General features: G+C 43.0%; 1 protein-coding gene across 3 annotated transcripts in view; it reads left to right on the top strand.

Moving 5' to 3' along the window:
- Window positions 1-22147, top strand: part of rbms3 (RNA binding motif, single stranded interacting protein) — a 382296-nt gene that overhangs the window by 266577 nt on the left and 93572 nt on the right. For all 3 annotated transcript variants that reach the window (XM_049601753.1, XM_049601755.1, XM_049601754.1), the window contains 2 exons: window positions 10681-10838; window positions 18332-18411. In XM_049601753.1, the coding sequence (XP_049457710.1) occupies window positions 10681-10838; window positions 18332-18411 (238 nt within the window). The remainder of the gene's footprint in view (window positions 1-10680; window positions 10839-18331; window positions 18412-22147) is intronic.

The raw sequence follows: 22147 nt of genomic DNA, 5'->3' as shown, positions 1-22147 counted from the left end.
AGAACTAATGAGAAGTAAAACAACAATGGAGAGTGCTGTAGACAAGATAGACGCTGCTATCAATGCTGCTCTTGAGGCTGCTCTTAATCATGTCTTCTCACTGTCGCTCCTCTCCACTCCTAAAATGCTGGCAAACAGGTGTGTTGGCATGGCTATGCATCAGTGTGGACTTAATTTGATGTGATTCAGGCAGATACATTGCAGCGATATACCGCTTTTAAGGTATACCGTGATATAAAAGTTGACGGTTATTATACCGTGTACATTTGCTTATCTACAATATTGGGGAAAAAATGCTGACATATCAAAAATTCCTACCAAGAGTTTGACCTTCAGTGTCCTCTGCACAGCACATGATCGTCTTCTACCTTCGTTTGAGTTTAACAGCACTGTTAAGTGGCACATGGAAGGACACACCAGGACTCAATTTTGTGCCAGAGTGGTCACTGCACCTTATGCTGGATGAATATTTCACCAGCAAGAGTGGGCCCAGCTGAAAGAGTTAGTAAAACAAAGCCCCACCGCTGTGTTAGCATACTCAAAGGCTCAATAATGTATCACCCACTTTTGTTCCTTCCACAGCATCTATCATCTCGCTATAATACAGAGTAGCGAGAAAGCCATTTTCCATGAGCGGTAATAAGACAAAGATGGACTGTGTGTTTGTGTGTGTACGCTCACATGTATAGTATGTGGCTGTGGGTTTGTGCATATGAGATGCCGTGCCGTGCAGGAGCGGGTATGCGTAATTATGTGAGTGAATGAGTGTAGATCTTAAAACCAAACTAAACACCTCAGTGCCTCTGGGCCACTAGGACACACTTAGTTGTCATTGGCTTGGATTGCACTCGTGGGAAGAATTCTGTAGCTGAATAATGTGATGTATTAAGCTGTGCTCTGCAGCAACGTATGGTAATTTGTAAGATTTTTATTTAATCAGGTAACATTGTATTCCAGCCAAACGGAACACTGCGTGAGCAAGGTGAACCTCTAATCTTGCTCCTGAGCTTCATATTCTGCTATTTTTATCTGTTATTTTACAGGGAAAAAAACTTACTTAAAAAAAAAGAAGAAGAAGAAGAAGAACACTTTATGCCCCGAGACAAACTTTGAATTACTTTTTGGTGTGAAAATGATGCTGAGAGGTTAATTAATTGGCATAAGCAACCATCTGTTGGTGAGTGGATGATCTTGTTGAGCATCCTAATGCAAATAAATGAAATGACTGATCAGTTTGGAAGCTTTCAGTGAGGAGGATGACACATCAGGAACGCAGGCTGACTGTGTCCAAATCATGTCAATACACAGGAAAGGGAAGGTAATCATTTGTGACACATAGAATTTTTTGACTGAGGGCATGTGTACAGAATGTGCCTGTGCAGTTCAACCACATTAAAGGGACAGTTCACCCCATATTTTTCCTCTTGCAGTACCAGTAGTGCTATCCATCAGTTTAGATTGTTTCGGTGACAGATGTAGAGCTGTGTGCCTTCTCTCCAGTATAGCAGAACTAGATGGCATTCGACTTGTGGTGCTCAAAATGCCAAAAGAATATATATCTGAAAAACTCAACAGCAAAATGTCTCTGTCTAGAATCATGACCTGGTTACTCAAGATAATCCACAGACCTGGTTGTGAGCAGTACTGTCCCTTTAAGGTGAGACACCACAGCTGAATAGGGTAAAATTTTAAAATAACAGATATCATCATGAAACTTCCTCAGTTGATTACTTACGATAGTATGAAAAAAACAAGTTTTAAAAATGTTAATGCAAATATGCATTATGCATTATGCAAATAATGCATTGTCTCATTAAATATGCACTAATTTGCATATATTTTAGGAAGATAAATCTGAACATCTGATGAAGCCAGGTGCAATTTTCTTTTTTCATTTTGGTTACATATAAGATGAAAAATAATTACAGAGGGGTTTAAGGATATCTGCGTGTATTACCAAGAAAATCAAAATATACTGTCCATAGCCTTAAAAAAATATATTTTTGGGAATAAAATGTCACATAAATCAGGCTAGGAATGATTTATTAACAAATCCCTCTGTAAATATCTTCAGAATATAGCTAGGTGTGTAACTGGAAAATTTGGTGTACATAGGTGCTACAGAGGCTGAGATGTTCGACTTGCAGTATGACAAAAAGCTTATTTTGAGAAAATGGCATTCAAAGATTTTACGTAATAACATCATAACATACAAGTAGACAAAATGTAATAAAATAAACGTCTAAATGTATGAATGTTTTCATTATAGCAGTTTGAAAGAATACATAGGAGTAAACTAGCCCAAAATCTCAAAAGTGACCACTGCATGAAAAATCAATGTTTTTGCCTGCCATGTTTCCAAACTCCCCTCATAGTTTTTCAGTCATAGCAGGTCGCCAACTCAGTGTTAAGTGCCACAGCATATTTGGCCATAAATTACCTAACATCAAAATGAGTCCTATGAGTTTCATGTAGTGAGGCATGCAGGTTTTAAATTTGGGGAAAAGAGGACACGTGTCTGTACGATGTACGAACAGGTGCGGGCACACACCCTGAGTTCAGGTATCTGAATTGGTTTTGGGAAAAATAAAGTTGAATTAGTACATTCCCAATTTCTTTGCAGATGTTAAGAAAAACTGGGTTGAAATTTAAAAAATAAAAGTCATAATGTCAATTTCTAAGTGTCTAATCCATGAGAATTCCCCCCAGAATATACAAACATAGGAGCAGTTGGGGTGAAGCAGCATTAGTCTGCATCAGAAGAGGAAATCCTTCATTTAAAAATCCACAAATAATTTATCTGGGAAGCTGCAATAAACTGCCATCCCAGATTCTCACATCATTATGAATGTACTTTGTACAGCTTTGAGGCAAACATGCTTGAAATTTGTGTAATGATTCAACAGAAACATTACTCCCTCTCTAATCCCTCTCAAACCTGCACCTTGTACATGCCAAGGTGATTACAGCCATGCCACCCACAAAAGTGATTCAAATTATGAATCAGAGGAAAGATGTTATCCATAACTGAAAAATGAGCTGTAATTCAGTTCCTTAAGCTCTGACAACTGTATGCCTACACGCTATGTTTACATTCTTTATCTTAAACCCCCTGCCAATACCCGTTTATCACAGCGCTATTAAAGCAGCGTTTAAATGACAGGTGTTTTAGGCTGTTTGTTCAGACGTAATATGGTAATTAGATTGAAAATGGCTGCCCTGGGTGATGGCACAGATCTGCCGCCTCACAGCCTTTTGTTTCCAACAGAAGGTTTGAATCAGGAATGTGGATTTCGTCAGCCCCCCCAGTGAGCAGCAGAAGGACCTCACGCGTTACCAGCTTGCACTCTCACCATCTTTCTTTTACTCGGTGGCACGCTGTTCTGTGACTGAGCGCGTCTAGGAGACATTTGTGCATATGTTGGATTGTGATGTGTGTTTGTGTATCAGCATGTTTTTTGAGGATGTGTCAGACTGAGAGAGAGAATTTAGGCGTACAGTGTTTCATCGTCTGTCTGAAGAACCTGAAATATCTCCTGTGCTGAGGGATGCTTCTGTACTAGTGCAGCATAGCTTAATATGCAGCAACTTTCTCCCACCAAACTCTGACCCACGACAGAAAACCATGTGTGCACATGTAGTTTAAAGCTTCCTGCAGCTTGGTTCTGTATCCCGTATAAGTGGCTGCAGTGTACAGAAGCAGGCTGCAATGAGGACACGCTGTAACGTAAAGTCTTGGATGTGGATGGGGTTTTGAAGTCGAGTGTCACAGAGGGGCTTGATAACAGAATGGCAGAGTGTTGAGGAAGCGTTTGACAACAGCCTCTACAAAGAGAAGAGCAGAGTGATCCTGCCATCCACTCATCAGTGGCAACAGTAAATGTGGGAGCGCTCATCAAAGGGCAGTAAGCTGCCCGCCTGACTTCGCCTGCTGTTGTCTGACCAGCTGACTAGCTGGCTGACAGAATGATAGCTCCTTTGTAGTGCTACCTTTTTGTCTCTGAAATTTCTGGCTCCTTGCAAATTAAACTCAAGCTTTTGAAGTCAGTTGATGCGCTCATATGCTTCTCCCCTCTCCAGCTACACGATTCCCCCCCACTCCTTCCTTCCACTTGGTCGGCCCACTTGTTTTTTTGAATGCATTCTGCAGACTCAGGCTCCCACAGCAAGATCTGAGTGCAGATCCTCAACCTATATAGAAGGGAGCACAGGAACGCTCCCTCTGGCATCTGCAAAACTTTGTCAGCAACACATCCTCGCAGCAGCAGCAACACAGCAACTGCTGCTTCCTTGCAGTTTTTATCCGAACAGACAACACGGAACCCCCATTGTCTTTTTCATTTAATTGTGCTCCTTCAGGCTGCTGGTTAGTCACACAACAGGCCAGAGAGGCATACCTGAGGGAAGTGAGAAGCGTGGTGTAAGACTGAGGATTGGCATTGGATATACACTCATACACATTCACACATGCCCTCCTAGAGTGTGTATCTGTGCTTAGAGGAGCGGCTGGGAAGCCCTGTAGAGCCAATTACACGTAGAGCTCTAATCTCTGGAGCAAGCTGAATGGATAGAGGAGGACAGAAGAAAGGAGACAGCGTGGAGGAGATGGGAGATGACTAGTGAGGTAGGAAGGACAAATAGGAATGGGCCGATGGAAAAAGTAAGGCAAGTAGCAGCGGTGAGACCAAGTTTTGCAAGTCACAAGTGAGTCTCAATCTTTGCGCCAGAGTCCTAAGTCAAGATAGGCGAGTTCCGAGTCAAGTCCTTATTCCTTAACTTTGAGTGTTGAGTCCTAAACAAGTCATAATGCGCTCTCAATAGAAGTAATGCCAGTATGAATTTTACAAAAGTCATTAATACTCATTAAAGTTAGCTCGCTAACTATGTCAACATTAGCCTCGACTTACCGTTCTTACCGTGCAACTTCAAATGCGGAAGGAAGTTGGAAGTTGTTGCATCTTTGTCTCTAGTTTTACATATTACAATTCGTTTTTTGTTGACCGCCACAGAGTTTTTGTACATGAAGAAAATTATCTTTGGTATGCCTTCCTCCAACATTAGCTCTTCATGGTTCTCTCGTTCTGCAACTTGATTGGATGCTGTCGGATTGGTTCAAACAGAGTGGATCTTGGGAATCATGTGCTGACCTGGGAATGAAAAGCATTAATATCAGTTGATGCAGGAAATGAATTGACTCATGGCACGCTTTTTAAATAACATTCTTTTTAATCTTTTGGGCTCAGGGGAGGCAAATTTGCATTTCCTAGGATAGCTAAGGCATGACCCGCCCTTCAGTCGTTCTGATTGGGAGAGATTGATTCGCTTGTCGGGGAGGTATCGAGTGGTATCAAGTAGACTCTCAAGTCATCAAATTTGTGATTCAAGTCTGACTCAAGTCCACACCTCTGGGAAGTAGTAACAGAGGAGAGATGGTGTGAGGTTGCTGAAGTGAGTAAGAAATGAAAAGACAAAAAGAAGAGTTGGTGAAAGAGAGGCTATGGAGAGGTCAGTGGTATGAAAAGGGGAGAAAAGAAAGATAGAATGAGGTAAAGAAGTCTGGGAGACATAGCAGGAGGAAAGAGTGAGGAGCGAGGGCAGCTCCAATGCAGTGCCCCTGGTCAAGACACATATCCATCTGTCTAACTTTTATCAGTTAAATGGATACAGCCCTGAGAGCCCCATAGGCGGAACGTGAGACTTCTATCGGCTGACGTCTCTTTTTCCCTCAAGCGTTGTCAAAGGCAACAAGGGCTCCCTTTAATGTGTTATATCTGCCTGTCATGTCAGCTGCCTGCATCTCTGTCTTTCTCCGCAGCTTTCTCTTTCTTACCTTTTCACTCTTTCACCTTTTGCACCGTGATCTATAACTCCCATTTTCTCTCTTTTTTTTTTTTTTTTTTTTGCTTAACCCAGATCTTTTTTTCTTTTCCGCTAATACTCCCCCCTCCCCTCCCTTCCCCTGTAGCATGGTAATGTTCTCAGAAATTACAGTGAGGTAAACAGAGCCGGGTGTCGAAATGAAATAACAGCTACAGGGCTGTCAGCTCGAGCGAGTGGGCCATCCGTCAGCGGGAAATGACACGTCGGCCGCCTCCCCCCTTCCTGTCACACACACACAGTTGGATTCCTCCTGTCCTCCTGGTGGCAAGGTGAAGGAATCATGCTCATCAAAGGCTCAGCGCAGCCTGGAGCCTTTCCATTAGCCTTCTACAACACTGGTCAATGGCGAGGGGACGGGCACAAAATGCCATCACACACACAAGAATCGTACACACAAAGCGAAAAAAAAAAAAAAAAGACAGCATTACACTATATAGATTTGATGGAAGAGACGCATAATTACCCTGAGATAGGATATATACACAGGTACACACACACGCACACACACCTCAATTACCGTTTCATTCATAGCCTGACAGCAGAGCGTGTGCGAAGGCTGACATTAAAGGAAATTAAATCTCCTCGTGGAATGGGGCAGCCCGTCTCACCTCCCGTCAAAATGCTCCCATTTCCACTCCTCCCTGTAACCTTCTCATCTGGGTATTTAGGGCTTTGTGGTGCGGAACGTCATCAAAGAGGAAACTTAGCGAGGCGGCCGTGCGTAGATGAGGCCTCCCCGCGATAATCCCCCCAGCAAACGGAGCCCTCTGCTATTAGCCCACGCACACAAATTACTGCTCCACGTTCTGTCGCGCTCTTTCACCGCATGTACTGTCGCATGCTTATAGGAGAAAGTGCTTTCATTCAAAAGCGTACACACATCTAAACTCTCATATCATTGGCTTAGCCCGGCGACTGAGTCAGTCAGTTAACTCTTTGATCCGGACCTCCTGTCTGCATTGGAATAAGAAGCCTATTTGACATAATCCTGAAAAACATCGCCTCACATAACCAATGAAACTCAAAGGAGAGCACAGCTGCACGGCTACACACACCAAAGGGACTTAGCAGGAGAGTGACACGTGTACAGTAGATTTTTTACGGGCAGATTTAATTAAGCCTCATTCACTGCCAAATCCTGTGTTATACAAACTCTTGTGAGCTCTTTCTGAAGCGCATAAATGTGACAAACCTGCAGGAAAAGGAGGAGTTTAGTTTGCCCAGAAGTTAGGTAATTGAGTTCCTGGTTAAAGGAGAAAGAGCTGTGGTTTCCGTGCTTTCACATGGGCACGGGCTTTCTCCCAAAGGCTTTAATCAGATCAAACATGTCCTGTCAGATAAGACGGCTAATTAATCAGGGGAGGGACCAGTCTTGTCCTCTGACAGATAGAGAGATGGAGGCAGGACGGTGGTGGAGGCACTTCCTCTCCTCCTCCTTAACCTCTTCCTCCGACCGTCAACAGAAAGCAAAACAAGAACAGAGTGAGACAGCGTTGCCTGTGGCGAAGCACAGAGAGTCTGTAAAGATTCTCAAAGACGATGTTTACATGCAGGCTGCAACTGAAGTATCTCCACAACCCCCGACTGAGAAGAAGACAGGCTTCTTCTGTACTGAAGTTGCTGTTTACAGTATACTGCATATGCATGTGGAGGAGATCACTGAAAATCCACATTTCTTGGGTTTTTTTGTGCCATTTATTTGAATAAAAATCAGCTAAATTCAAAGTAAAGTGCTAACAGAGTACAAATCTCCTTTTGGATTAGGAATGAAAACTGTAGTATACAAAATTTTAGTTACGTACATATTTTCCTAAAGGGAAACTTCTGTATTTTTCAGCCTGGACCCTATTTTCAAATGTTTCTTGTCTAAGTGACTAATGGGGACAACAATTCTTGAAATTGGTCCAGTATCAAGAGAGAGCTGCATACAACCACTCTGGACCTCTTTGCCTCCAAATTCCCCAAATCCCAGTCTGATCAAACATCTGTGGGATTTGCTGGTACCCCAAAGATCTGAAGCCAACAAGTTGGTGCCAGACACCAAAGAACATCCTCCAGAGGTCCTGTGTTTAGGACCTGTTCAGGTTGGGCGCTGCCATCCATGCTGTTGCCATTAAGGGGTTTACTTGGTCTGCAACAGTGTTCTGGTAGGTGGAACGTGTCAAGTAGCATCCACATGAATACCAGGACCCAAGGTTGCCCAGCACAACATTGCACTGTAAAAAGAAGATCAATGGTATTCACTTCATCCACCAATGGTTTTAATGTGTTGGCTGATCGGTGTATATTGTTGCTTTTTAAATGACAAAGATGACGTAGTTTTATATCAAACTAAATACTTGTACTTCATTGTTACACGCAGATCATAGGAGGGCAATGAGGCACACTGAGGGACACAGCAGTTTTCAGCTGAGACGCTTTGGTTGTGTCTGGTTAGTATGATATAGACTATCCACAGAAGTAAAACTGTCAGCACAAGGTGTAGTACCTACTTGCTCTAGCAAGGGTGGAATCAATATAAAATTGTCCTCTGTTGTTGTTGTTGTTGTTGTTGAGCAATGTGACGGTTGGTCTTTGTGGTAGGCTAGTTGTCCCTCCCCTCCTCCACTGTGATTAGCCGCTGGGTAAATAGTGACAGTGACAAGTAGCTGCAGGGTTTTACCCAAAGTTGAATGTTCTTCAATTCTCGGCAACCAGCAAAAAACGGCAAATGTCCAGCTCTCAATGCAGAACAGATGCCCAATGCCTTGTCACACTGCTGGCATTTGTAGCCTAGTGTGAATACGCAGTGCTCCCATGCAAAAAAAAATGTTTAAAAAAACAATGGGACCAAAGCGGTTGTGGCGGTTGCCTGCCATCCCCTGCAGTTGGCATCTCAACAGCGTGGTATTGCAATATTGCGATTATCACAACAGCCATTGTTAGACACTTACAGTAACAATCTGAGCCTGTCAGTGGCAAAACGAGCACTTTTAGTGGACGTACATGACGATGCATTACTTTTGCTAGTGGTTACAGTAGTAGTGCTCTTGCTCAGTCACGGGCCAATTTTAAAAATTGTTGTTTCTATTAGTCACTTAGACACACAACCATGAGAACGTAGGGTCCAGGTTGAGAATAACTAAGTTTCTCTTTAATTTACTTCTGGCAAAGTCAGTTACAGCCCCTCCTTGTCCTTGTTTCTCTTCTTCTCTTGTCTTGTTGCCAGTTATTAAGATTTATGAGACTGGACTTGGCTGATCCAACTTAGCCACTGCTGAACTAATGAAATATCTTTTTTTTTCTTTCACATTAATACCATTCCGTAACTTTTTAAAGATGTATGTCTTGCTAAATTGCCATTGTTATTCAAGATAGATTCAGTGGCCTTCCTTATTATCACATAATAGAGCCCAACCATCACACAGATTATTGCCTTTCTAAATGGCGGTGCTCCTTTGGAAAGCCCTCCACTGCTCACAATATTGATCTAAACTGGATTAATATGTAACCCTCTGATAAGAGAGGCTGTTATTACGGGTGAGAGGATATTTTACTTGTGATTCATTTCGTTAAATACAGAATTTTTAAGTGCAGTTCACAAGGGCAGCCTCAAAACATCCATTCAGAATTATCCAAAAGTTCCACATCTATTAATTTTCTCTCAGCTGAATGGATTCAGTTGATGGACCCAAATTTGAGAGAGATGGTACAAGATTAACCCTCTACCCTCTGATACTCGTGATCTGAAGTGGATGTAAATCTTATCGTAATGTTGCAGTACTCACTAGTCACATCACTCTGGCCACTAACCACAGCATAGATAGCTTTTTGTAATATTGCTCTTGCCCTTGTGGTCCTGGCTGCTGTTGGAGGGAAGGTTTGGAGGTGTTGATGTCTGATAAAGAGGAGATGTGATGAATGAGAGCTCTGCCTGATTGGATAGTTTACTTATTACTTGGGTGGTAGGATAGATTGATTGCAATTTGATATGTGAGAAAAGAATATGCTGACATGCAAACAGCATCATAAAGATACATAATTAGAGATAAGGATGATATAACGTAGTTTCATGCTTAATTTAGAGACTGACTGACTTGTACCATAGATGGATGGATGGATAGCTGGTTGGCTTACATGGTGGCTGCCTGGCTCAGTGACTGATTGACTGGTGGGGCTGGGGCTGCTGTTTCCAGCTGTTGTGCTGTAGAGCTCAACAGGCCTGCTGCTACCTCAGGCTCAACCCACCACCAGCTGTGTAGCTTCACCTAGCTAGCAGCAGCCTCTGGGCACAACAGAGAAAAACACTGTTGTACAATACACGCTACACAGCCTCTCTTTGTTTCTATCTCTCTTTCTCTTCATTTTTAAACTGAACACTTAAGATTGGTTTAAAAGAAAACATACCCAGAAGACGCTAAACACAGTATTGTAAATATGCATGGCATGCAAGATGTTGATACAGACTTGCACTATCAGAATGCTTTTCACTCATGCAAATCCATAATGCAGCCCACACACTATGTGTGTCACGCACAGAGCCGGAGGCACTGTGCACTACTGGTGCATCCATATGACATGTGAGCAGATCAATGTGGGAGTGTCAGTAAGGTCAAACGTCATGTTAGTTCAGCCAGATTTTGATTCCGCTGTTGGCAGCATTGTGATGTGTAACGTGACGGCCCATGACACAAAGCTGATGCATATTTCACAGTTCAGACAATTGTTGGTGATACATTATTTCTCATCTTTTCCTCTCCCCTTCTCCTCCTCCCTCCTCTCTCAATCCTCCCCCTACTCTTCAAACCCCTGGCCTTGCAGCAACAGGAGCAGGACCCCACCAACCTGTACATCTCCAACCTGCCAGTGTCTATGGATGAGCAGGAGCTGGAGAACATGTTGAAGCCCCTGGGTCACGTCATCTCCACGAGGATACTGAGGGATGCCAACGGGGTCAGCAGAGGAGTCGGCTTCGCCAGGTACACAATACTAATGCTGCTCTTAAAAAGATGGGAGTTTTTATTGATACCTGATTATTGGTCTGACTCTTTATTGATCCACTTATTTATTCATAATCAATTTTATGTGCGGAAAAAGGAAGGCCTACACAGATTATCAGCATCAATGCAACTGTTTTTATTATCTTTGAGTCTGAATACAGTTTAGATGTAAGAGATTTTCCTATCGACTAACTTCCCTAATGTTTAAACAGGGTATCGTTGATGGTCAGAGCAGCTGCAAGTTTAACCGACTAGTAATTCTGGTGCCAACCAGTGAGGGTAACAACATTTAATCGCCTAGTTGGCTAATTGTGCACGTCCCTCGTACATGTAGGTGATTATTTGTTCAACATTTGCTTTCATTTAGGTTTCCATCAAAGGAAAAAATCAGTTAAGCCTGCCTGCACGGCGCTAATGATATTATGCCACAGAATATTTACCCTCAGTAACGGACGTGCTGCTCGGTCAGGAGGCAGTGGCACTCGTGCGTAGAGTGTCAAATACATGGCAGTCCTGGAATTTAAGCCTATGTTGCGAAGACAGATGTGTCAGCACATTGCTGGTGTTTCCACCCTTACCTGGAATTATCATTTTACAGACATTACAAGCAGTGTTCTTTGTGAAATGGAGCCATGCTCTGGACCATTTCTTTGTCTCTGCCATGACTCATTCTTATTGTAAGTTTCAAGCAGCATAAAGGCATGAGGTTGATGCCATTTTTTTTTTTTGTAATATGTGTGTCGGAAAAAAATGCTGGCATCTATAAAGGAATTGATTAGCTCAGAGGCATACGATTCACATGGATCAGACAATATGGAACCAGTTCTCAACTGGAGCTAATTCTCGATTCCTATCCCTAAGCTACTATGGAAACGATAAGTGGTTTTTAATTAATGGATTACAGTACACGTGCCCTCACACTACACTGTGGTCCAACTTTAATTCCGTACTTACTTGTACATATTTATGTGATTAAGTCTCGTGTCCCTGCCCTTCCCATGCTCAGTGGATGCTGCAATTTGCAAATGGATGTGTGTGTGCAAATGCATAGACCAAAGTGCACACAAATGGACCCAAATACATGCACTGGCATACTGGTACACACTTGTACTTACTATGTGCATGCACACATTCACTCTAAAGAGACATTTGTCCGATGAATCCTGCCTCTAGGCAGTGGAAACTTTAAAAGGTGATTTGTTTGCCAGGCTTGTTTGACAGCGTGTCTGCCAGTCGATGAGTTCATCTTTGTTCATGCCTGTGCATCAGATTGTGTGTGTCTCTGTGTATGTGCCTAGTAATGGATGCTTGGGCCTGTATATTCTCACACATTCACGGATACCTTTAATTACCCCCCCTCATCCTAACAGTATAGCCGGTACTGCTACATTTCCACCACCAATCCCAGCACTGAACAGTTTACTTCTTTTTCTACTTAGAAAAGTTTCCATTTCAGCTTGTTAATCCCCCAAAGTCATAAACCACTCTGTCCTTGTCCTCGGCAGCAGCCACCAGGCTCTCATTCCCCTCCACACATTCCTCCCTTGTTTACCCAGAGGAGGCCACTGACGGCCACAGAGCCGCCATCTTGCAGGGATTTTTCTTAATCACCTGCTCTGGCTGAACTCCTCTCCTATTCCCTTCTCTATTACCGAGGGTTACAGCAGGAGACAGGCACAAACACACACAAACAGGTACTTATGCACAAACTTGAGCATATGCACAGACAGCCCCCGCACATGTGCATAAGAGCATGCACAAGCGCCAGCACACACATTAGTGAGCAGACTCTCACACGTACACACACAGACAGGTAGGCAGCCTCCTGCAGACCAACAAGCAGAGCACAGCAACAACCTGCCACAGGCCACCTGTTCCAGCAGCCCTCAGTGGGAGGACGAAGAGACATGATGGAAAAGGGAGAGAGAGGGGGGACGGGAGTGTGAAACAATGGCCGGGTAAAAAGAACTAATCATAGAGGTTATTATAAAGAGAAAGCGAAGGTGATGGGAAGGAGAAGGCAGTGTGAGACAGGGAAAGATTGAGGAATAGAAAGTGAAACGAGTGAGTGTGGGTGTCTGGGAGAAAATGTGAGACATAAATGAGCGGTGTTTGGTTAGATAAGGAGCAAAAAAGAAAAAAAATGAGAAGGTTTTATTGTGTAATTGATAAGTACAGGTCAGAAAAAGAAGCGAGGGAAAAAAGAAATCAATGTATTTTATGAATTGTAGAGCTCCCGTTAGCTGTGTCAACAGACAGACAGACAGACAGCTGCTGAGGGTTGGGCCATGAGGGGCATTAGAGAGAGTAAACTGAGCTAAGTGTTTGTGGGCCGATCCATTACTGTTATCAGAGCCCATTACTCCAGCCCCAGCACTAATCATTGCAGACAGCAGCACCTGATGCCATTAACCAGCAGCACACAGAGAAAAGCCAGCCTGCCTCACCGCCTACCTGGCTGCCTCTCTCTCTGAATGGCTACCCCAAAAGCTTTTCTGACCAACAGACAGTCTGGCTGACCGCTTTGTTTCCATATGACTGCCTAACAGCCCGTCTGCCTTATTTACTCCTCGTCTACCCACCTGTTTTCTGTCTACCTGCCTGCTTGAAAGAGCGAAGGAGAGACAGCGTTGAGGAGGAGGCAAACAATGAATAGCCAGAGGGGGTGTGAGGAGGATGGAGAAAGAGCACAGGGGAATAGCGAGGGAGGCTGAGCATCAACACTTCCAGTCAGAGAATCACTTGAAACTCCGGAGATGTGTGATGCATCCAGCCTGATTTCCAGCCCCGCTTTTAAGATGGAAAGCAAAAACACCACAACAAATAATGTCAAAACAGCCTTTGTTTTGACGATGCAGTACACAACCACATAAACCACATTATTTCACAAGCACTACGTTGTTAGGCTCCAGTGAAAGGGAGCAATAAAGTGATAAAGAGGTTAGCTGTGCCTCATGCAGATCCCCTCTGTGTCAACTCCTGAAGTGAAAGCATTATGGAAGGGTTATTGGCATGTTTGTATAACTGTGTTGTGTGTGTGAACATGGATTAGAAACATATTATGAATGCGCGCATACATGCATACAGATTACATGTAAACATAAACACACTGTGCATTCATTTCTATTCAGCAAAGCTTTATGGAATGATGCTTTCATGAAAGGATGTTACCAAAGCATATACAGAGATATACGGCCCCACCCCCCAAGGTGAGTACTTGGTTCCATAGCCTAGGTCTATTATGAGGAGCCTGGCCCGTCCAAGCCCGAGGATAGTGGTGGGAAATTACAGCCGGGTCAGGCCGTAATTTCCGTAAACAAAGTGAGAAATTGAAATTTTGGGAATTGTCTCAGCTGTCTTTTTAAAAAAAAAAAAAAAAAAAAAATTGGGCTATCTGTAAGGGCATTGACATCTATCTTCTCTTTCTTTGTTTCAAACTGTACCCAAAATACTTTTATATATAATGTAGAGCTGGATATCATCAAACCTAAATACTTTTTTGTGCTGTGTATTGAATACTTAAATGGGAATATTACCAATTTTATTTAGACACAGTCCCTGTGGGTGCTTGTGTTCAGATATTTAACATTTTAAAAGTCTGGTTTCTTTTGTTTAAAGAAAAATATCACACATTAAATAAAAATTTTAAATGTTCAAACTACACCCAACTCTTATATTCTGAGCAGTGTTATACAGATCTAGTTTTCAGTGGCTGAGTGCTAGTGATGTGTTAAAGGCCAGTTGTCACGATTAGTGATCAGATGAGTCACACTGGCTGGTTTGGCAGTGTCTTCCCAAACGCAACAGGGGACAGAAGGAAAAGAAGGAGAGATTGGGGGGGGGGGATACAGGGTCAGTGAGAGATGGATGATGCCAGGAAGTGTGAAAGATTACATATTCTAAAAAGAGACGTAGGGAGAGGAAAAGAGAGAGAGATGTGGACGGGACGTCACAGAGAAACAAACGGACAGACGGAGAGGAAAGAAAAGGAGGGCATGGAGAGTGAGAGGGATGACGAGGGAGAGAGGGAGGGTAACGGTGAAAGATGGAGGAAAAAACCAAGGTTGAAAGACGGGGAGGAATGAGAGAGACGTCAAAAAGAAGAGGTGCAGACGGCTCGGGAGTAAGATGGATGGGACGGAGGGAGTGATAAAGAAGCTATGGTAAAAAAAAGAAGGATGGAGGTAGAGATGGGAGAGGGATGAGAGACAGAGGATGGAGAAGTGAGAGGCTGAAAGGATGATATGAGTATTCTTGGAGGTGAGAGCGAATAAAGCATGAAAATCTGGAAAGCAATGAATTCTGCACATTCCAAGAGCATATTACCATAAGCATAGGCACAGCAATCACTCAAGCCCACATTTAAAAACGCTCTCATTTTAATATGAGTCCTTTGTGAGTATATATTAAAGAATTTGCATGGTAACATATGTACACTGGTGCAAATTCATGCATGAGGCTGTGTGTTTTGATGTTACTCAAACAAAATTTTACACACATTCATATTCCACCACGGATGAATTCTAATGATTTTGGCAGTCCCTTCACTTTGCCTCTAGTGCCACCATGATGTTTACAGTCCTAGTTTTCAGTCACATGTGAAAATCTTTGTAAACAAAAATTGGATGGATTGCCATTAAATTTGGTACAAACATTCATGCTCCCTACAGGATGGATTAAAATGACTTTGGCATCTTCTGCCTTTCCATGTAGCACCATCATCAGGTCAAAATTTCCAGCTAAACTAATGTTTCAAATCTGATAACATGCATATGAGCCTCAGCTTTAATTTGTGTTTAGTGCTAATTAGCATGCTAACATAGTAAACGAAGATGGTAAACATGGAGCTGCACAATTAATAATATTGATCTCGATCTTGGCCTCCGACAATCACAATTGAATAGAACGTGATTGACTGTGGTACCAATGTTTAAAATGCTACACTCATAAAAAATAAAAAATGGTTTATATGATATCAAGCGCTTCCTGAAATAACTACCATTTCCTGAATGTTCTGGCTGCAGTCCACAGTAGAATAGTAACCTATACAATAGAGAACAGACGGACAAAACAAAAATCAAATGCATGGAGCAGAAAGCAAAGAGCTAGTCCCTTGAAACCGATCATGATCAGCTGTTTGGAAGTCATTTAGGGCAGGTGATAAAGCAGGTGATTAAGAAAAGAAACAAATCATATGCAAAGAGTGCACTAGACTTGTGTCTGCGCTGCAAAGCAACACAACTCACCTGTTCAACCACCTGAAAAGCACCACAAGCTCATTCATTTTCTGTAACCACCTATCCTGTTGTGGGTGGTAGGGGGGCTGGAGCCTATCCCAGCTGACACTGAGTGAGAGGCGGGGTACACCCTGGATGGGTTGCCAGACTATCACAGGGCTGACACATAGAGACAGACAACCATTCACACCTATGGGCAAATTTAGAGTCACCAATTAACTGTGGGAGGAAGCTGGAGTACCCGGAGAAAACCCACGCTGACACAGGGAGAACATGCAAACTCCACACAGAAGGGCTCCCCCACCCTGGGTTCGAACCAGGAACCCTCTTGCTGTGAGGCAGCAATGCTAACCACTGTACCACCGCGCTGCACACCACAAACTGGAATATGATAAATACATGAAGGCCAAGAAGAATAACGTCACTAATGTTACCTCACTGAATCCCCATCCTTGTCCAGTGTCAATTCAGACATCCATAACAGCGACGCTGTACAATGCATCATTATATCCATCCAGCAGCAAAAGACAGACTGAAATAACAAATGCAATCACATTCCATTTGGCCACAGATGCATGTCCATTAAACACTTTGAGATATACATATTTTGCATCAAGGAGATGCACTGAATTTAGGTGAGGAAGATCCTGATGTTAAGTTGTACATTGGCAGGAATGTAGCACAACAAGAAGGTGAAAGCAATGCCCTGATGATTTAAATGTGAATGTACTACAACAAAAATATTTTGTCTCTAAAATCAATGAATAATCATGATAATAATCATGATCTCTATATTGATCAAAATAATTGTGCAGCTCTACACGGTAATCATAACTAGTTAACATTAGCTTGTTAGCATCGTTTTAATTAACAAGTTTGCATGCTCATGTTAGCATTAAGCTCAAAGCGCCACTTTGCCAAACTATAGCCTTGCATAACTGATAACCTGGCTATAGACTATAATACAATAATTTAAAGTGTCACTTGTCTTTTTCAAAGTCATTAAAAACAATAATTACTTTAAAAGTAAGGAGTATTTTTTCTTCACAGTGGTAATGCAGCGGTGAGATAAAGAAACTGAGGTGACACCTGTTCTTGCGCCCTTTTTGTGAGATGATGGAGACACTGTGCAGTCCTTGGCTCAAAGTTTAAGTTTTAAAATTCAGTGTAAGAAAATTATTTTAAGTCAACAGAATGGGGCATATATGTGTTTGTGTGACTTCGGTGTATTGTAGGGGGTAAAAGATCAGGAGTTGGATTTCAGCTGACAGAGTGTAACTTGCATTTCCCCTGACACCACAGCAAAGGGATAAAAGATGTGTGTGTGTATGCCACCAATACAATACATTTGATACACTTATGTAAGTGTTTTGATGTGATGTGTGTACAGTATGGGCATTAGCGTCTGTGTGCGTATGATGTGAGAGATCAGAGCCCTCCTGCTGGTCAGCTGCTCGGCCCATAGACTTTTGATCCAGCGGCTGGGAAAGGGACGATGAGTCAGTCAGCTTGCTGTACTCTCTCTCTCTCTCTCCCCCTCTCCGGAAATGAGAGTCATTACTACTTGTTCTTTCTGTCTTTCCCGACTTTAAGAAACCCTGCGTAACAACTGTTTCCCTGCAAATCCTGAATTTCATTATGAACTTCTGACTCATACAGACAATGACGTTTTTTTCAGCGGATAGACAGACTGACTCCAGATGGTGTCACTGGACTTTTTTTTGAATGAACAATGTGATACTTCCCAAACAACAGGACACAGTCTAGTGGGTGACTCCTTGTTGTGTTAAATGTGTCATCGGTGGCACTATTTAACCTCTCGCTCCATGTGTGACCAGCTCCAGTGCAAAATGCAAACAAGCAATGTTGAGCTGATTAAAAAAATAATAATGAAACAACTGCAGCACTGCTCTCTATGGGAAGAAACTAACTCCGATATATTCCTGTTGGCGCTGGTACTGTGAGGTGGATAAGTGGTGAACTGTATCTCATGCCAGGAGTATTGTTACGTGTTTGTGACAGTTAAAAAGTGACTGTCTTGCCAAAAAAAACCTCCTTTTGCACCATCAAGCAATTCAGTATCTTCACCACATGCATTGCCCCTTTGCGCCATCATTTAGTGTCAAGGTTAAGTACTCTTATTTCTAAGGAAGGACTATAAAAGATGTCAACCTTGGCTGCAAATGGATAGTGGGTATTTTTAAATTAAACCCTGTGTATCACTTTTTGTTGCAGGATGGAGTCCACAGAGAAATGTGAAGTAGTGATACAGCATTTCAATGGAAAATACCTGAAAACCCCGCCAGGCATTCCAGGTGAGTCTCTCCCCTCCTTCGCTTTACATTGTTCTCGCACTATCACTCCTCTCCTTTCTTTCTTGGAAAATCATCACCTCTGCGATGAGAAACCTCCTTTCTAATTCAATTATGGTAATTTCTCATCTCAGATCTGCCGGACAGCTTGATAGATTGTGTACACCGTCGTTTCTGACACCTGAAGCTAGCTGTCGTGGCTATGGCTGAATAGCTGACGGTTCTATAGGTCGCTTCCTCTCGCTCTCGCTCTCTCTCTGTCTTTCTGTCACCATCTCTTTCCCCTCCCTGGTGGTGCTGCTGCTGCTGCAGGCTCGAACTTCTCGGGCAGGAGAAAACCCTTTTAATATTCACACTCATGCCTCTGTGCTGTTCTTTGCAATCTACTTAAGAGCTTGCACTCTCCCCTCTTTCCTCTCCTGCTCCTGCTCTCTGTTGCTGTGTCCTCTCTCCTTTCTATCTTTCTCTTCTGCAGTCACCCTAGACAGTGGAACAAGCTGGCCAAGGAGAAAACAGGCAGGGGGAAAAGAGGGTGAAAGAATGTCACAAATTGGAGACAGATGTGGAGACAAGGCTGTGCCACATTGAGTGTTAGCAGAGAAATGTGTCTTTTTTTATTCGGGGCCCAAAGTGGCATCACTGTCCCCCAAAGTTTAAAACAAAAGGAGACATTGGAAATGTTGGAAACAAGAGCGAGTCTCTAAGGGAGCAAGGGTGACAAAAGCAAAAAGAAAAGCAAGGTGGAAGGAGAGCAAAGATATGAAAGAAAGAGTCAGAGGGAAAGGCCAGGATGAGGAAAAAACATGCTGCCTAAACACTTTTGAGGCCAGGTGCTGCAGCGTGTGAAGCCTCCCATGCGTCCCAGCAGGACGTTGGGGCCAGACAGGGCGATACCGAGGAGATCTCCTTCACCCCTGTGGCAATTTTATTAACAATACTCACACCTCCAACCAGCGGCACAGAAACAGACCCATAAATCGCCCTCCACTATACAGTAATATCGCAGAGAGACTGGATTTAGAATCTCCATATATGCTCAGCCACTGCATAGCCAGCGGCCATTAAAGGCAAGGTGAGTGGTTATATTGAAGTTGAGCCGTAATAGGAAACCCTTAAAGCTGTAATATCAGGCTGACCTTCCCCTTTAAGGGTCTATCTCCCGGCCGCTCAGGCTTTATTATTGTTAATGGATTGTTCAGGCTTGTGCCAAGCATGGAGATTTACTGCCCTGATCGAGGAAATCCTTCTGTGGAATTAAGAATAGTTAGGTTTACAAGGTCTGCTCTGGTCTGGTGCTACTGTGCCCCTAAAGGGGTCCATGAAATCTCCCCTTTCCCTTCATGTGTGCCTGAATGTACACACAGGACGGGTTGTGGCAAGAGTTATTATTTATCCTTGTGTTGTTGTCATTTGTAATTTGAGGTAATTCATAATTAATCCCTCAGTTTCTTGACTTGGGTCTTATTTTTGTAATTTTGGCCAACATTTCTATCACATATGTTGACATTGTACCAGGCCTGGAATTTCATACTTTCAGGGCCACTTGGCCTTTGGTGTTACCAGTTTTTGTGGGCACAAAGTCCAAAAACAAGTGCAGCATGGCCATCAAATTAAAAAAAAAAAACATTTTTAGTCCACAAAAATATGAATTATACTTAAAAGTATACTATGCAGGATTGTCGGATACCGTTTGTACACCAGTCATCGGCCAAAGTGAAAGTAAAAGCCAACCCCAGATCCACTCGTGTTTGGCATTTTGCCTTGCTGTCTCTGCGTTTTTTTGAGCTCTGTGTCTCTTGGATGCCTGCTGTTTATGGTCTGGCACCTGGTGTCTACTTTTTTATAAAGCTTCGACTTCACCTGGGCGCTGTGGGGGTTCACACCCATTAACATCCCAAATACAAAACATACGAAGAAAATAAGAAAATACAGGCAAAGGGCAGAGTCCCTGCAGAAAAATACACCACCACACACTTCTTGTGGGTCATAAGTGATGACTGAGAGGGATTGCATCTGCGTTTTTTTATGTTACATTGTTTTTTAGGAAAATCCTGCGTAGTATATCTTTAAGGGTTAGGGATGATTTTGTTTTTAATACATACCAGCCATAACTATCAGTGAAATAAATCAGTTTAAATAAGCAATATATTTGACAAAGTGAGTTATTGGTGTTTACACATTATCAATATCTCCTTTGCAGTCTCCTCCTGTCATCACTGTGTCTCTGTGTCATCTCTGGATTTTAATGGTTTGATTCAGACTCCAGTTTGGCTGCTGCTAGATTTGTGTAAAACTATCATCATAAATCACCAGTGGAAATCGAATCCACCACTGATTATGTGTGTAGCATTTCCCTTAATGTCGTTCAATAAGAATTCAGAATCTAAACAAAGGACACTGGTGTCAAAAAACATATTGACAGGAAAGAGGCAGAGGGAAAAAATAAGTTAAATCAGCTGGGTTAGTGCAGGCAGGGCATCAAGGCCACTGTGCTGCGAGGCATATAATATTTTTAGGGGCATGGGGCCAAACTGAGGGGGCCTGGCAGCCATGGCCTTCATGGTCCCCATGAAATTCCTGCCCTACTCTGTACTGACCAAGAAATTTATTCCAGAAATTTGGAAACCTGACTTTGGAAACAAGGTTTTTCTGACTGCCTCTGTTTCTTGTCCTGCCTGGTTTCTTTCATGCAAAGATACCTTGTGTACAGATCTCAGAAATTAACTTGTGGACCCCAGTGTTGGTATTACTGTGAGGAATTATGTCTAACACTTATAAGGTAACACCCAGATTGTCAGAATATTGTACCCTCGTCATTTCTTTGATTCTTTTCCCATGGTTTTCCATTTATAAGAGGCTGGGGGTGGAGGATGTATGCTGCCATGTTGAGTTGCTGTCTGCTAAATGAAGATCTCTGGACATTCCTCTGTTATCAAACTCAGATGTTCCTCTGCGGAGAACCTCAGGGCTGTTTCTGTTTCTCACACAGGCAGCGAGTAGCCCTTTGTAGATGTGTGTTTGTGTGTGTAAATACAAGTGTGCACGTTATGTGCTCTCACTACGTTTGTATTTGTGTCTGTTTTCTGATTCATGCGTGCATATTCAAATTTATGAGTTTTAAAGCAGGAACACACACGTACTGTATTTGTGTGCTGACAAAGTTGATGTGTGTGTTTGTGTGTGTGTGTGCGTCACGTTGGTGGTATTTCCCCAGAGCCCCTTGCTATGCAGGGCAGCTTCTTCATCCATCCTGCTTTGACAGTTCAGCGGCACCCCCCGGGGGCCCCTCGCCACACACAGCACAGCAGGAGCGCGTGTGCGCACGTGCATGTGTATACTTGTGTGACAGCCATGACTACTACACTGTATGAGCCTTCACACACACACACACACACACACACACACACACACAAACCACATAAACACAAATATAGTCATGCACCACTAACGTTGACCTGAATGCAATGTCAACATTCATATAATGCTAATGAAATCCCTTTTTTCCACCATTTAGCATTTGAAAACATAACCCACAAACACACGCAAAGTTGCTGCAGTAGCACACACGTAGACACATACATGCCTACGCACATGCACCCCTCAGCATGCAGGCATGCACGTACACATGCACATGCTCTTCTCAATGCACCAAGCTTGCTCACCAATCTTCTCAAGCCTATATCTGACAAGCCTCTGCATTTCCAGCTTAGCCACTCAATCACACTGTGTCAAGAAGTGT

This window comes from Epinephelus fuscoguttatus, linkage group LG17 (assembly GCF_011397635.1).
Source record: "Epinephelus fuscoguttatus linkage group LG17, E.fuscoguttatus.final_Chr_v1".
In the NCBI taxonomy this organism is placed as follows: Eukaryota; Metazoa; Chordata; class Actinopteri; order Perciformes; family Serranidae; genus Epinephelus; species Epinephelus fuscoguttatus.
The sequence above is the reverse complement of the archived record's forward strand: the minus strand, read 5'-3'. Positions and strand labels throughout refer to the sequence as shown.